At 60.3% G+C, this 12,262-nt stretch overlaps 1 protein-coding gene across 11 annotated transcripts in view; it reads left to right on the top strand.

Annotated features, from left to right (window-relative positions):
• The window catches only part of CACNA2D2 (calcium voltage-gated channel auxiliary subunit alpha2delta 2), a 135,152-nt gene that overhangs the window by 19,927 nt on the left and 102,963 nt on the right, over positions 1 to 12,262 (top strand). For all 11 annotated transcript variants that reach the window (XM_070050771.1, XM_070050768.1, XM_070050770.1 and 8 more), the window contains exon 2: positions 5,965 to 6,046. In XM_070050771.1, the coding sequence (XP_069906872.1) occupies positions 5,965 to 6,046 (82 nt within the window). The remainder of the gene's footprint in view (positions 1 to 5,964; positions 6,047 to 12,262) is intronic.

Here is a 12,262-nt window from a genome sequence, read left to right on the forward strand (position 1 = left end):
TGCTGCCCCCCCTCACTCCCTGTGCCTTCTCCAGCCCCTATCCAGTCTCCCCTGACTGCCGGTGCCCCTGAGGGCCCTTGCTTCTGCTCTGATGGTGAGAGCAGGTCATTTGCCTTGCGACCCTGGACATTGACCATTCCCCTCAGGGTGCGGGGCTCCCAGGCTCCCTCCTCCCCGCTAGGCTGTTATGGTAAACACTGGGCTGGACCTGGTGCCCTAATTAAAGCCGGACGCCAGCTCACTGTGGGTCTGAAGAGGGAGGCACAAGGCTTGCTGCCTCCCAGCCAAGCGCCAATTAGAAGGAAAAGTTCTCTCTCAGCAGAGAAAAGGAAGGGACAGCCCCGTAATTAATAACCTCATTAAGGAGCAGTATTTGGGCAGGGTCCCAAGACACACGTAGTCAAGGCCGGAGGACTCGGACTAATTCGAGCTTCAAGCTTCGGCTGCGGCGGCGCCTCCCCTGGGTAATCGGAGGCTGTCTTGGCCCAGGTGTGTGTGGCACGTGGGATGAGTGGGTGGGGGTGGGGACCGCGCTCCTGGAAGCTCCACATCGCTCTGCCTGAGGGTCCCAGGGAGGTTGACGATGGGCCCACGCCTCGGAAGCTCGGGTCTGACTTTGCTGGCCGGGGAGTGGGATTCCACCACGAATCCGCTGAGCCAGCGTGCCCCCTTCCCACGCTGGCTCAGCTTCCCCTCCAGGGTTCAGGTAGCATGAGGCCAGAGCTGCCCAGTCCCATAGTGCTCGGGGGAGTGAGGCACCTTGGCTGCTCCGTTGCTCTGCGTCAGCCCTTGGTCCTCCGCTGGGCCCGGAGCCCTGAGGAATGCTGAGGAGGCCTGGGCGACAGGTCCTCCCCCTGTGAGGGTGCTGACGCAGGGCAGAGAGGGGCTGCGGCCCAGGTGGAGGACCCTGAGGTGGGGGCACAGCCGTCCCACATGTAGGGAGCTGCAGGGGTAGGAGGGAGACTGGTCCTGCCGTCCCAGGGACCTGTGTGCACTAGAGGGTGTGGGGGTCTGCAGTGCCCTGGGGCCCACTTGCCGCCTCTTATGTCCTGGGAGGTGAATGTGGTGGTGAACTTTAGCTCCATTTTCCAGATGGCAAAACTGAGGCCTAAGAATGTGTGTCTGGTCCATGGTCTTGGAAGAGCCAGAGTTGAGTCTGGACACAGAGGGATGCCTACCCAAATGACCCAAATGGTCAAGGAGGACTCCCGTGGGAGGTGGCCCTGGAGAGGCCCTGACCCTGGAGTGTGGCCTTGGGCTTCGACAGGGACTGCAGCTGCCCTGGGAGCTCCGAGTGGCTGCTCGTCTGCTAGGGCGGGGTCAGCTCCACACAGGGAGTCCCGGAGCTGGACTCCCTAGGCTTTCTTTCTATCACCCTGCCTCACCCTGCCTGCTGCCGTCTTGCTTTCTTTCCCTTTCAGCCATCAGCGAAGGAGCTGAGATGGGAGGTGGCAGGCCAGCTGAAATATAATCAGAATAATTAAGTGGCCTTTTATTCGAAATTGTTGCCTCCCCCAGAGCTAGGAGAATAACTGGTCAACCTGCCACGGGAGAAGCAAGGGACTTGGGGCCTCTGCCATTGCTGAGTTTGGTTCACGGCGCCCTTGGCAGCAAGTGGTGTCCTTGGTGCCTGTTCCCTCACACCACTGCCAGCCCCGTCCACACCTCCCACTTCACCTACCCTCAGGGCCCACCCCCTCGCCCCCACACAGGCCGTGGCTGCCCTGCCAAGCGAGGGGATGGCCGTAGACTTGACCGCCCTGCAGAACAGCGTCCATCCAGGCAGGCTGCCTGGTAGAGGCAGCAGGCTTTGAAGGCAGAAAATGCTGCCGCATGAGTGGCAGGCAGACCTGCAGAGGGGGCTGAGGGGTCCGAACCCTTGAACAAAGCCACTCTGCCCTCCCTTCTGCCCCTGTGCTGGGTCCAGCCGCCCACACCCCCTATGCCGTGCCCTCTGAGGGTGAACCGCAGTGTCACCTGTCTCTGGTTTTTTGATTTGTTTAATTATAGATGAGTTTTCTGCATAATTTATTCCAAAAGCCTGGATTATACTGTACAATTAAATCACATTCTGATCAACAACTTCACATATAAAATTAACAACTGGCAACAGTTTAATCTATGCTGCTGCATCCGCACACGGCCTCTCCTTTCTCCCCTCCGCCCTGCCCCTCCCCTCAGCAGGAGCCTTTGCAGCTGGCCTCAGAGCCGGGGCCTCCCCTGCCTCTGGCTGTCTGCGTGGATGGCTTGGCTCCCCTGCACCCCCCTCTCCCTGCCACTCTCTGTTCTGAAGTGGACCCTGGCATCCTGCAGCCACTCCCTCTGCCCACCTTCCCCCAGGCGTTCACTGTACTCATAGGGTCCCAGCTCTGGGGAAGGAGGCTCTTTTGGGTGAGTTTCTCGCCCTCAGGGGACTGCCTAGTGATGGACAGTGAATATGACCATAAAGCTATTCAGCCAGTCGTTGTTAGCCCATTCACGGATGGGAAGGCTGAGCTTCCAAGGGAGCAGAATGCCAAGGTCATGGTGCTGGCCAAGGCCGCCTCTGCCTTGAGGCGTCCCAGAGGCTGCGTTGCTCCGGGAAAAGGAAATCATGGAGCTAATGGAGTCAGGAGGACAGGTCTGGCTTCTCTCTTAAGTGCATGGACCTCAGTTTTCTCTCCTGTGAAATGGGGCCACAGTGCCTTCACCTCCCTAGGTGTGGGCACGTTGGAGGAGGCGATTCATTTCCCGGCCTCTCATAGCCACACCATTCATGAAGCCCAGCCCTGGTGCGTGCTTGTCTCCTCGCAGACACTCTCTGCTCACCGTCATGTTAACTTGGCACGTAGAAGCACTTAGAGTAACTAGTGGCATCTCAGCGACAGGCATGGAGAGTCACAAGGCTGTGGGCAGCCAATAGGTGGATCTCCCCGATGGCAGCACCATCTGGCCAGGGACACACTGGCAGAGCCAGGCACTGGGGCCCAAGCTGATGGGAACCTGGGCCAGTTTGGTCAGTTGGCCTTTAACCCCGTGGGGCTGTTGACCCTGGTGTTTCTCTCGCCCTTCTGGAGTGAAGACGACTATGTCTGGCCAGAGTTGAGCTTGGCTTGGAGAGCGGTTTCTGTGGGCACAAGGCTGGAATGCTGCAGGTGTATCGTGAGCTCCTGGCTCCTCTGTGCCCCTGTGTCAGCCCTGGAGCCGGCACCAGGACACTGGCCAAACCCGAGAACCCACAAAGTCACATCTCTGAGACGCTGAGAAGAGTGATCCATCATGTTCTTTTTAACTCGAGGACACACACATTGCCTTCCTAATTGGGTTTGATTTAGGTGAATAATCAGAGTAACTTGTTTTCTCTGGCATTTGCTGACAGGCGGTGGAGCTGGGGCCTGGGGGCTGCTGTGAGGTCCAGAGTGCCAGACTATAGAGCAGCCCAAGGCCCAGGAGAGTGTGAGTGTGTCCCGATGTGTTGCAGTGGGCCAGGCCCCGCGGCCCCTGGCAGAATCTAGGGCTGATCAGCCTGGTTTGCATGCATATGTGATGGGGAGGTGCAGGGGGTGGAGAATGTATCTTGTGGAAGAATTGACGTTTGTCCTGAGATTTGGTTCTTCTAAAAATTATTTTGGTGTCGCAGTAGACTTTTTAGAGGAAATGATGGAGATTATAATCATGCGTTGTCTGAGGAAAATAAGAATTTGGCGTCCATGTCTGTCTTCCCAATTAATGTTCTTCCACTTGCCCGTGAAATCCTAGAAACAGAGACCTGTGGGGCAGAAAGTGATCCACAGCCCAGGGCGGCACGGTGGCATGCTGGTAATGTTTGCAGTTTGCTCTCTGGGAGGGAGGCAGCCATGATTTCTATGGTGTAAATGTTCCCGCTACGATGGATTCGTGCTTCGAGGTGGAGGTGAGAGCGCAGCTCTTGCGACTGCACCACATCTGTGGGTCGAGTCCCATGTTCCCCACTTCCTGGCTGGTGGCCTTGGGCAAGTCACTGGGACCCTCAGTGCCTCGGTTTCCACATCTGTACGTTGTGGGTGATCACATTTGCTGCTTTGTGAGGACGGGTGACACACTGGTGCTGCACCTTGCACACAGTGGATGTGATCTGGAAGGATTACGGTTGGCATTTTGTCCCCTAGACCAGTGAATGGCTGAGCCGGGGTCAGAGCCAGGGCAGGGCTAATTGTTGCCTTTGGAGGTCAGATCCTCGACCCTGCCCATTTGTCTGCCACCTGCCTGCCTGGACACGGAACTGGTGGCAGCCCCTCCCAACGTTCACCACCAGGGCTCCATCTCAAGAGCACAAAGAGCCACCTGCCACATTGTCCACCCACAGCCAGAGCCAAGAGAGCAGCGCCTGGTGGCCAGCAGCCAGGGGCCAAGCGGCTCGAGAGTCTCATCTGCATCTTGGCCTCCATGGGCTGGTGCTGTGGCCTGCCTGCCTGCCTTAACCCAGCCGGCAGCCTGGGCGCCACGTGGACTCGGGGCTGTGTTTCTCCCCCGGTGATGGGGAGCGGAGGTGGGAATCAGGCTGTGGCTCACCCAGCAACAAGCCAAAGCTAATACCGCTTTCTTTTGATGTTGATTCTTTTTTCCATCACGGTCCTGACATTCAGCTTTGCAAATTGCAATTAGTGATCCGCCCTCCTCCTGCTCCAAGTTCCCATGCCAACCGACCCGGGCACATACAATGGCATTGGCCCAGCCCCCCAGCCACAGGCCTGAGGAGGGATCTGGGGTAGGGGCTAGGGATTGGAATCTGGACTTAGAGATCTAGAAGAGAATTCCTTCTAGATCCCCAGTGGCACTAGGGGAGTTGGCAGGCTCAGGGCAGGGCACTGGGGCCAGCGGCAGTCTCCTGGGCCCTATGGATCCTGGCATACCTCTCCGGGGCGGCGGGCTGTCAGCACCTGCCCCCTACCACACCTTGTTGGCTATGCTTGATCCATGGCCTATTTAAACCCTTGTGGTGATTTCTCCTGTGGGCCGCCCACAAGGGCCACAGTCCTTACGCGGGCAGCGAGTCAGGTGGGAAGGGCAAGTCAAGGTCCTTTTCAGGGGCCGGGGAGCCCTGCTTCCGGGGTGGAACTCTGCCCTCTGGTGACCTCCGGCAAGAGTTCACCTGAGCCGGCAGTCTGAAGGGTTTGGACCCTGACAAGGCCTCTGCACAGATCCCTTCTCTCTCCCGGGGTGTGGGGCCAGGGATGCAGGGCCCCGTAACCGCCTGTCCCTCCTGTCCTCTCACAAAAGCGCCCTCGGCTCCCTTTTCTTGTGTGTGCCTGTGGTGCCCTCAGGGGCCCTCCTTCACCCCATGCTGCAGAGGGGAAGCCCGGGTGGAGAGGGGCTCCAGCGATCCCAGGTGGCGCCGCTGAGAGGGAGGCCTGCTCAGGCTTGTAGTGCAGGGAAGGGGTCCTGGGGCTCATGAGACTCACTCGGCCCCCAGAGCAGCAGGGAAAGGAGGGCCTGCACTGGGCCCTGGGCGCCCTCAGGGTTCCTGCTGGGCAACCAGGGCCCTCTGAGCCGCAGGCTCCACAATGATGTGGTGACAGCTGTGTTTCCTGGGCCCCACCTGATCTTGGGGACGACGGTCAGCACCTAGCAGACCCCACCTAGCGCCCTCCTGTCCCTGACTCCCTGGTTTCTGGAGCAGGGGGCTGGGGTAGGGGCTTGGGCTTGGACTCTGGACTTAGAGGCGGCTACATCAAGGCCTGCTTCTTCTCCGGGAAAACCTCTCTCCCTGCCGGCTTCCTGGAGCCACTGAGCTCTCTCTCCGGTCCTCTCTGCCCCAGGTGCCCACAGCACACGAGGGGCACCCGGGTGCCGGGAGAGGGCCTCAAAGGGGAGTCGCAGGCGCGCTCTGGCTCCTTGCCTCTGTTTCTCCTCTAGTGGAAACTGGGCTGTGAGTGGGTGGCTGCTGGGGCACCCCTGGGTGGCAGGGGCTCCTCCTGACTCAGCTCTCCATTTCTCCACACACAGGGTGCAGCACTGGGCCCGGCGCCTGGAGCAGGAGATCGAAGGTGTGATGCGCATTTTCGGAGGTGTCCAGCAGCTCCGGGAGGTGAGGCCTGCAGGGACACTCTTCCTAGTGGGAATGGGGTGGGGCTTCAGAATTGAGTAGCCGGGAGTATTCGGATGGTTGAGGTTCCGGTGTGGCGGGATGCTGCTGGATGGGGGTGGGGAGGCAGGTGGGGGAAATGACTGGGCAAGCAGTGACACCCCGCCACCCCCGTCTTGGCCTGCTCTTCCTGAGTGTGAATGTGGTCCCTGGTGCCTGATGACCTGTCACCTTTCCTGCACCTAATTCCTTCCTCCCACCAAGCACACCTTCCCAACAGCTCTCAAGCCACCTGCCTCTCGGGCCCATCCTGGGACTGCTTGGCCTGGTCACACACTTGTGACTGTGGTGCTAAGAGCTGTCCCCTCTGACCCTGCCACTTGCCTCTGTCAGGGCATGGGTGTCTGAGGGTTCAGGTGGGTGAGCTGTGTGCTGGAGGCAGTGACTACGGTGGGAGCCCAGGCCCTGGAGGGGCCAGTGGGGGCAGGGTGCCCAGATGCCCAAGGGACTGTCCACAAAATGAAGGGGATGGCTGGGCCAGATGTCCCCGGGAAGCAGCGCTTGAGGCGCATGGCAGGTGAGAGAGGAGTGGGAAGCCTGCTCGAGGCGGGATGAGGGCGCAAGGTGCGGGAGGGGTGATTGATTGGGCGCCGGCAACCACATTCATCCTGGGAGATTATGTTAATGTTTGAAATAGTGATGTGGAGAGCAGCCCATCCGTCTCCCCCAGAAGGCTGCCAAATGTGTTGCTGTCAGGCTGCAGGCTCCGCAGCCGCCGCGCTTTATGTGGAAACGCAGGCTCGGAGATGGTGCCCCTGGGTGGTGGGAGTGGGGCTCCCGGGGGCGGTGTGGATCACTGGGGATCTCATAGCTGGAGGCTTGGGCCAGGAGGCGCTGACCAGAACTGAGCAGGGGCTTTCGCGGGGCTCTCCTTGCTGATACTTGGCCTGGGGACAGCAGAACAAATGGAGTTACTGTGATTCCAGGCCCAGGACTCTGACTGGCTAGCCCCCTGCCTTCCTGTCATTCTTTTTGTTCAGGGCCAGGGTCAGCAGATGCGACCTCTGGGGGTCAGGGTGCATGGGGGGCATCCTTAGTCCTTTCCCTGTGCTTCTTGCAGGTGTGTGGGAAGTGGAGGTGCCGGTTAGTGTGTTGATGTTAGACGTCTGCCATAGCCTGGGGCTGATCAGGGCAGCTAACAAGGTGGGCAAGGCAGGGAAGGGGGTCCGGGCCCGGAGGTCTGAGCCACCAGCTTGCTGCGTGTTCTCCCGCTGCCCTGCGCCCGGCGCCTGAGAACTGCTCCGTTCCTGGTTTGCTGGCTGGAACTGCAGTAGCCCCCGTCCCACTCTCTTCCTGTGAACTCTCAATGACTCAGCTGCACTTGGAAGCCAGCAGAGCCTTCCAGAGAAAGCGCTGTAGGAAAGGCTGTTCCGGAACAGGAGTCAATTTAGGCTCAGGAACAGCACTCAGCACTAACCAGGCTCTAAGTGGGCACTGCCAAGTGCAGCCGCGTGGGCTAATGAAGGAAGGAGCGTTCTTGCAGTGTGCGTTGTGCACCTCTCCTGGCTACATAGCGGGACCTACAGTGCACTCCACAGAAGGGGTTACCCATGCGCCTCGGGTCAGGGCCCCTCCGAGCCTCGGGTCCTTAGCTGGACGACGTTGTTTATTGTATGTTCTGAAAGTTTGTCAGAGAGAAAATACCACGCACACATCAGGCCTGGGGCTCCAGTGTGAGCCTTTGATCTCCCTGGGTGGTGAAGGCCAGGGATGGGATCCTGGCCCAGAGCAGCCACTGCGTGCTCCCGGGGGGTCGGTCCTGACCGTGGCGTGGCTGGGAAGAGTGTGCGAGGGTGGCGGTGGACAGGCTGGTGCAGACCCCTCGTCTTTTCCAGAAAGCAAGTTTGAATCTCCCTGGTAGGTCCTGTTCTCTCTTAGGATGTGTTTCCCTCTCATGCGGTGGGACTCTCCAGCCAGCGAGGGTGTCTTCCCCACAAGCTGGTCGTGCAGCGGGGGCCGGGCTCGGTCTCCTGACTCCTGCTGCAGGATGCTGCCCTGGCTATGCCTCCCCTCTTGGTAGGGTGGACAGGATGAGCCGGGCCTGAGCTGGCGGCAGGCAGCGGAGAAGTGCTGACCTGGTGTCCTGCTCTTGCTGGCAGCCCCCTGCCTGCCAACTGCCAGCTCTCTGTCCTGCCCCAGTTTTTCTCACCTGCTTCCTCAGTCTCTTCCTTCCTGCTGACAGCTCTGGGGCTGCTTCTTGGCCCAGGGCACTCTGGAGAGGTGGGAGGCCGGCGTAGAGTTCCAGAGGAAGAGGGCAACCCCGTGGGAATAGGAAGGAGCCAACGGGTTTGGCTCCTCGCCCTGCTACAACTCACCCGTGACCCTGACCAAGCCACCACTGCTCTCTTTCCAGTACACACGAGAGGCCTAGGTACCCGATCCAGGCATGACTCTGACAGGTCAGGAGGCTTGGAGCAGAGCCTGGCCCAGCGGTGGATGCTGCCCTGGACTCGGGCACCAGCTCCATCAAGCTGACAGCCTTGGTCCCCAAGGGAGTAGCCCCTCCTGAGGCTTCCTACAGCTGAGTCCAAGCTGCCCCACCCACCCGCAGCTGAGCAGTCCTGGCATCCGAGCCATCTCGGCCTTCTTCCCCTCTGTGGCTGTCCTCCCTGCCTGCCCCTCCCGCCCCCAGGAGCTCAGAGCCACGAGGGCTGGCAGCTGTACAAGTGCAGAAACTGCAGACGGTGGCATTGGGAGCATTTTCCTTGCCTTGGCATTTTCCTCCTCCTGACCTTACCACAACCCTGTGGGCTTGGCTGGGGGCAGATTGTGGCCCACTTGCAGGTTGAAAACCATGGCATATCTCAGCAGGAAGTGGGTGCCGGCTGCGAAGACCCCCACACATTTCCCCATCTAACCTAGGGCCAGCTCATGACAGGAACTTCTGCTAGGCCTGGTGTCATTTGCCATTGCTGTCCTCTTGCTACCCAGTCCCCTAAGCCATACCCTCCTGGGTACCCCAGCCTGGCCCACTCTTGCCGGGACCAGGCCACAGAAGCATGGCCCCTGCTGCGGTCTGTCCTCTCCAGAGCCCCTTGGGAGTGGAGCGCCATCTCCAGCGCCCTCTCCACCTTCTTCCATCAGCACCATATTGTCCCCATCCTGGGGGAGAGCATGGAGCATATGCTTGGGCTCTTAGCTCATTTGCATAATGAGGCTGATCAGGATGAATAATTCATCAGGTCCCTGGGGGTGCTTGGGGGAGGATGTGAAGATAGGCAGGTCTCCCCTCTCTGAAGCCCAGGTCACTCTGACAGGTACACACAGGAACCCTTCTGGCAGGCTGTCGAGGGTACAAGGAGAGTGACTCGGGGACTCGGGTGGGAAGGCAGAGCAGGAGAGATTGTCATCAGATGTGAGGAGGAACCACCTCGGGGGTGGGTTCTTAATCTGGATCTGACCATGGTCCTATCACAAAATGGGGAAACCCAGGCCCTGGCCAACTGCCTCTACCGGCCAGTCCCATCTAGGAGCCCTGGCAGACCAGCCCTGAGTGGTGGTGTGCAGGGGGAGGTGTTGGGCCTGCATCTACAGAGAGGTGGACCCCAGGACTTGGGGATCCTGCTCCCTGCCCTGCAGTGTGCCTCTGGATGGTCATGGTTCAGGCACGTGATGTCCATGTGCCCTCACCTCTGCTGGGCAGGCACGAGTGGCGTTTCGGAGCCAGTAATGGCCCCATCTTGTCTGCCCCTGGCCGTGTCTGCACTGCTTCTGCTCAGTGCTCCCTGGGAATGTATAATTAATATTCGCAGAGTGCCACATCTGGAGCTGGCTCCCTGCAAGAAGCAAAGCCTGGCCACATCCAGGGCCCCATTCCGGGAGGCGGGACGGGGTACCCCTTCAGGTGCCTTTGAGACATGCCTTTCCCTGCCCCAGCTGACTCCACCAACCCCTAAACACACGCCCACTCTCACACTGAGGCTTGTCGTCTGTGCCTACTTGGGGAGGGTGTGCTATGGGCATCTGGACGTCCCAGGTGGTCAGCAGTGCCAAGGGTGCCAGGGAACCTCAAAATAGTAGAGGGCCTGGGGCAGGAGAGGAGGAAGGAAGCTGAGATGAGGAATGTGCCAGAAGATGGAAGTAGCCCTGGGACCTGCACACCCCACGGTTGGTCCTCCCATCAGAGTACTGGGGTTCAGTGCACCCTGCCCAGAGGCAGGCAGGCAGGCAGCTCCCGGGTCATGTGAACCCCTGCCTCAGGATTGGCCCGGGCTGCCCCTGTGTACATGCTAAGTGGATGAGAGTGGGGAGTGAGCCTCACCCCTGCACCGCCCAGCCCCTCCTCGGGGTTCCTGCAGCTTGGGAGCTGTCATCCCATCCCCAGGGGCTGTGCACTAACTCGTGGCACGGTCCTATCCTCCATCCAGCCACCTCCTGGTGAGGCCCAGCGGTGGCCCCTGTCTCCTGGTGCAGACGACTGGGACGTGGGGTGCTTCGGGGCGGGGGTTGGGAGGAGCTGGGAGGGTGCGGGTGTGAAGTATGCCGCTGGGTAGGGATTGCTGTCGCTTGCCTCCCTAAAACCCACATATATTATTCTTTAATGGAAAGTTAATTGTCTTATTATTCCCTCCATATGGTCTTCTTGCTCGGCACCCAGCGGGGATGCGTGGGGCTGGGGGGTGGGGCTCCTGGGAGGGAGTCTGGAACGTGGCGAGGCCGAGGCCGCTGCTCAAGCATAATTTGGTACGGAGAGACAGCTGCATGGGAGCCTGGCCCAAGCCCTGCCGGACCCCCCGCCCTGCCCCTTTCCTTCCTGGCCCTGCCCTGGGTGGGGGTGGGGGCACTCTCTGGCATCCCCGTTCCTGCAAGGTCTGAGGTTGCTCTCTCCTGAGCACCGTGCTGGGAGACTCAGGGTGGGGTGGGGGTGGTTGTTGTCCCCCTGCTGCCCTTTGGTGCTCACAGGAGAAAAACTCTGCTTCATCTGGGGCAGCAACTCCTGCCTGAGGCTGGCTGGGTGACTGAGGGCTCCTGTGCCTTTCCACACAGCCCAGCGGGGGGTGCACGGGGCGGGGAGGTGGGGAGCTCTGGGATGCCTGCCCCAGGGACCCTGGCTCATGTCAGCGGCCTCCGCTAGGGCCCTTGAGGCTGGGCCGTGTTCTGTGCCCTTCTCAGCCTCTGCCCCTCCCACACCTTCCCTGTTCTGCTCCCTGGGGGAGGGTACAGTGACAAGAAGACCCCAGAGGGGGCTGGGAATGCACCAGCAGCAGCAGCCTCAGTGGCCAATTCAGAGCTTGCTCCTGGGGTCTTGATAGGGCCAAGCAGGGGCAGGGATCCCCGCAAGGAGGTTTGGGATTCTGGGTAATCTCAGCAGGGGGTGGCTCCCCAGGCTTCTGGGCAGGAGGCCGCGGTGTGGAGTGGCTGGGACAGCCCTGTGAAGGATTGGCTGGAGATGCAGGCACTGGGAAAGGGGCCTCCAGTTTATGCCGAGAGGTCACCATGGGGGCACATCCAAGGTCAGCGCCCACGGCGGGGAGCAGCTGGGGGTGGGAGATTGTCTCATAACTGAGGCGGAGCTGGCCTTGGGCCCAGGGCTGTGCCATGGGCAGCAACTGAATGCTGAGTGGTGGTGCACAGAGGGAAGTGGGCAGGCATGGCAGGGCTGTGCTTTTGCACACTGGGGGCCTGGCCCACTTCCCTGCCTCTCCAGCCCTGTTTCTCCACCTGTGAAATGGGGATCTCAGCAGTCCTAGCCTCACAGGAGGACGGAGGATCCCCAGGAAGCAGGAACACAGAAGGGCTGCAGACAGAGCCCTGCCAGTGCGGGGGCGACTTTGTGCCCCTCACTGCCACAGTTTGGAAAGTTGAGATGTCCAGGTGTCCTCTCTACTCGGCTCAGCTCAGGAGTTTAGGCATCAGTTCCCTCTTCCTCGCTGTCTGGGACATTCTAGGGGACACCTTTCTGGAAGAGGCACAGAAGCCACTGTGCTAGGGCAGGGCTTGAAGAACCAGGGCCTGTGCCCCGGAGAAGGCCAGAAATCTAGGGAGCCATCTGCAGAGGCCGCCCTGGGAGGAGGCGGGCAGAGGTAAAGGGAAGAGCCCCAGCCCCAGTCAGTCAGCAGTTGACAGCTTGCCCTCCTGGCTTGTTACTCAGATTGGCTGGTGGTGGCCTAGGGGGTGGGACAGAGCCAGTGATTTCCAGGCTGTCCCCAGGGATTGGCA

This window comes from Oryctolagus cuniculus, chromosome 10, assembly GCF_964237555.1.
Source record: "Oryctolagus cuniculus chromosome 10, mOryCun1.1, whole genome shotgun sequence".
NCBI lineage: Eukaryota > Metazoa > Chordata > Mammalia > Lagomorpha > Leporidae > Oryctolagus > Oryctolagus cuniculus.